General features: G+C 40.8%; 1 protein-coding gene across 1 annotated transcript in view; it reads right to left on the bottom strand.

Moving 5' to 3' along the window:
* The window catches only part of LOC106818285 (F-box/LRR-repeat protein 2-like), a 10,139-nt gene that overhangs the window by 4,998 nt on the left and 4,027 nt on the right, over positions 1-1,114 (bottom strand). Inside the window, exon 2 of the mRNA XM_014823007.1 lies at positions 822-945. Within this exon, the coding sequence (XP_014678493.1) occupies positions 822-945 (124 nt within the window). The remainder of the gene's footprint in view (positions 1-821; positions 946-1,114) is intronic.

Here is a 1,114-nt window from a genome sequence, read left to right as displayed (position 1 = left end):
GCACACGCACACGCACACGCACACGCACACGCACCACACACACACACACATACACACACACGCATAAAGACACACACACACACGCGCGCACGCGCACGCGCTCACGCACATGCACACACCATTATCTCTCTCCCGTCTATCTTCAAGGATATCTATAGCATTCTCGTGAATGGAATATTGGCGACGCGCGTACACAGATTATGTCGTCCGACATCGTTAAGCATTTACCGACGACGAGAGATGCTCTCTTTGTTCAAAACCGCGTCGGTTCTGATCGGTATACTCACGTTATCACGAGCTAATAAATGATAATATTTTAATTAAATAATATCTTATGTAATAATAATTTATTTATTAGCTCTTGACGTTATATATATACGTTATACCGATACAGTCGTGGCGAAATTTTTTTTTAATGTTTTTGTTTCTTGTTTTGCTTATATTTCGCGCAATAGACACTTCATTATATAGAACTTTCATACAACGTATATACAACTAATATAGAAACTTAGCAGAAAGCATGCGTAAAAGAAAAACTAAATCGAAGATTAACCAAGCACAAAAATAACAGTAACAAACGAAATAAACGTATAACAACCAGGTGCGGCAAACCATATAACATCAAAATTAAGTTAATTACCAACCAGTTATAAACCAATTAAATTCAGTTAACTAAACATAAAGCTAATAATTAGATGAATTGAAATAAAATAATTGAAATTTTTGAGAGAGAAAAATAAAAATTATACGTTAAATAAACATGGCGGCAGTGTTAACCGGCGTTGCCATGGAGCGGCTAGACGCCGCGTCACGTGACTCACCGAGTGGCAGCCCTTGGCTATGATGGCGCGCAGACGCGGACATCCTTTACTGAGTGCCTGCAGCCCAGCATCAGAGATGTCCGTCCATGATATGTCGATGGTGAGTAGCTGAGGACATCCACGACTGTCGGACAAGAGGTGAAGGGATAGAGTTAACAACTGTTAAAATTCTCTAGTGGGTGTCATCACTCGTTTCATCTCTCATGCACTCTCTCTCTCTCTCTCTCTCTCTCTCTCTCTCTCTCTCTCTCTCTCTCTCTCTCTCTCTCTCTCTCTCTCTACTCTCTCTACTC

This window comes from Priapulus caudatus, unplaced genomic scaffold, assembly GCF_000485595.1.
Source record: "Priapulus caudatus unplaced genomic scaffold, Priapulus_caudatus-5.0.1 Scaffold2136, whole genome shotgun sequence".
NCBI classification, from domain to species: Eukaryota; Metazoa; Priapulida; class Priapulimorpha; order Priapulimorphida; family Priapulidae; genus Priapulus; species Priapulus caudatus.
The sequence above is the reverse complement of the archived record's forward strand: the minus strand, read 5'-3'. Positions and strand labels throughout refer to the sequence as shown.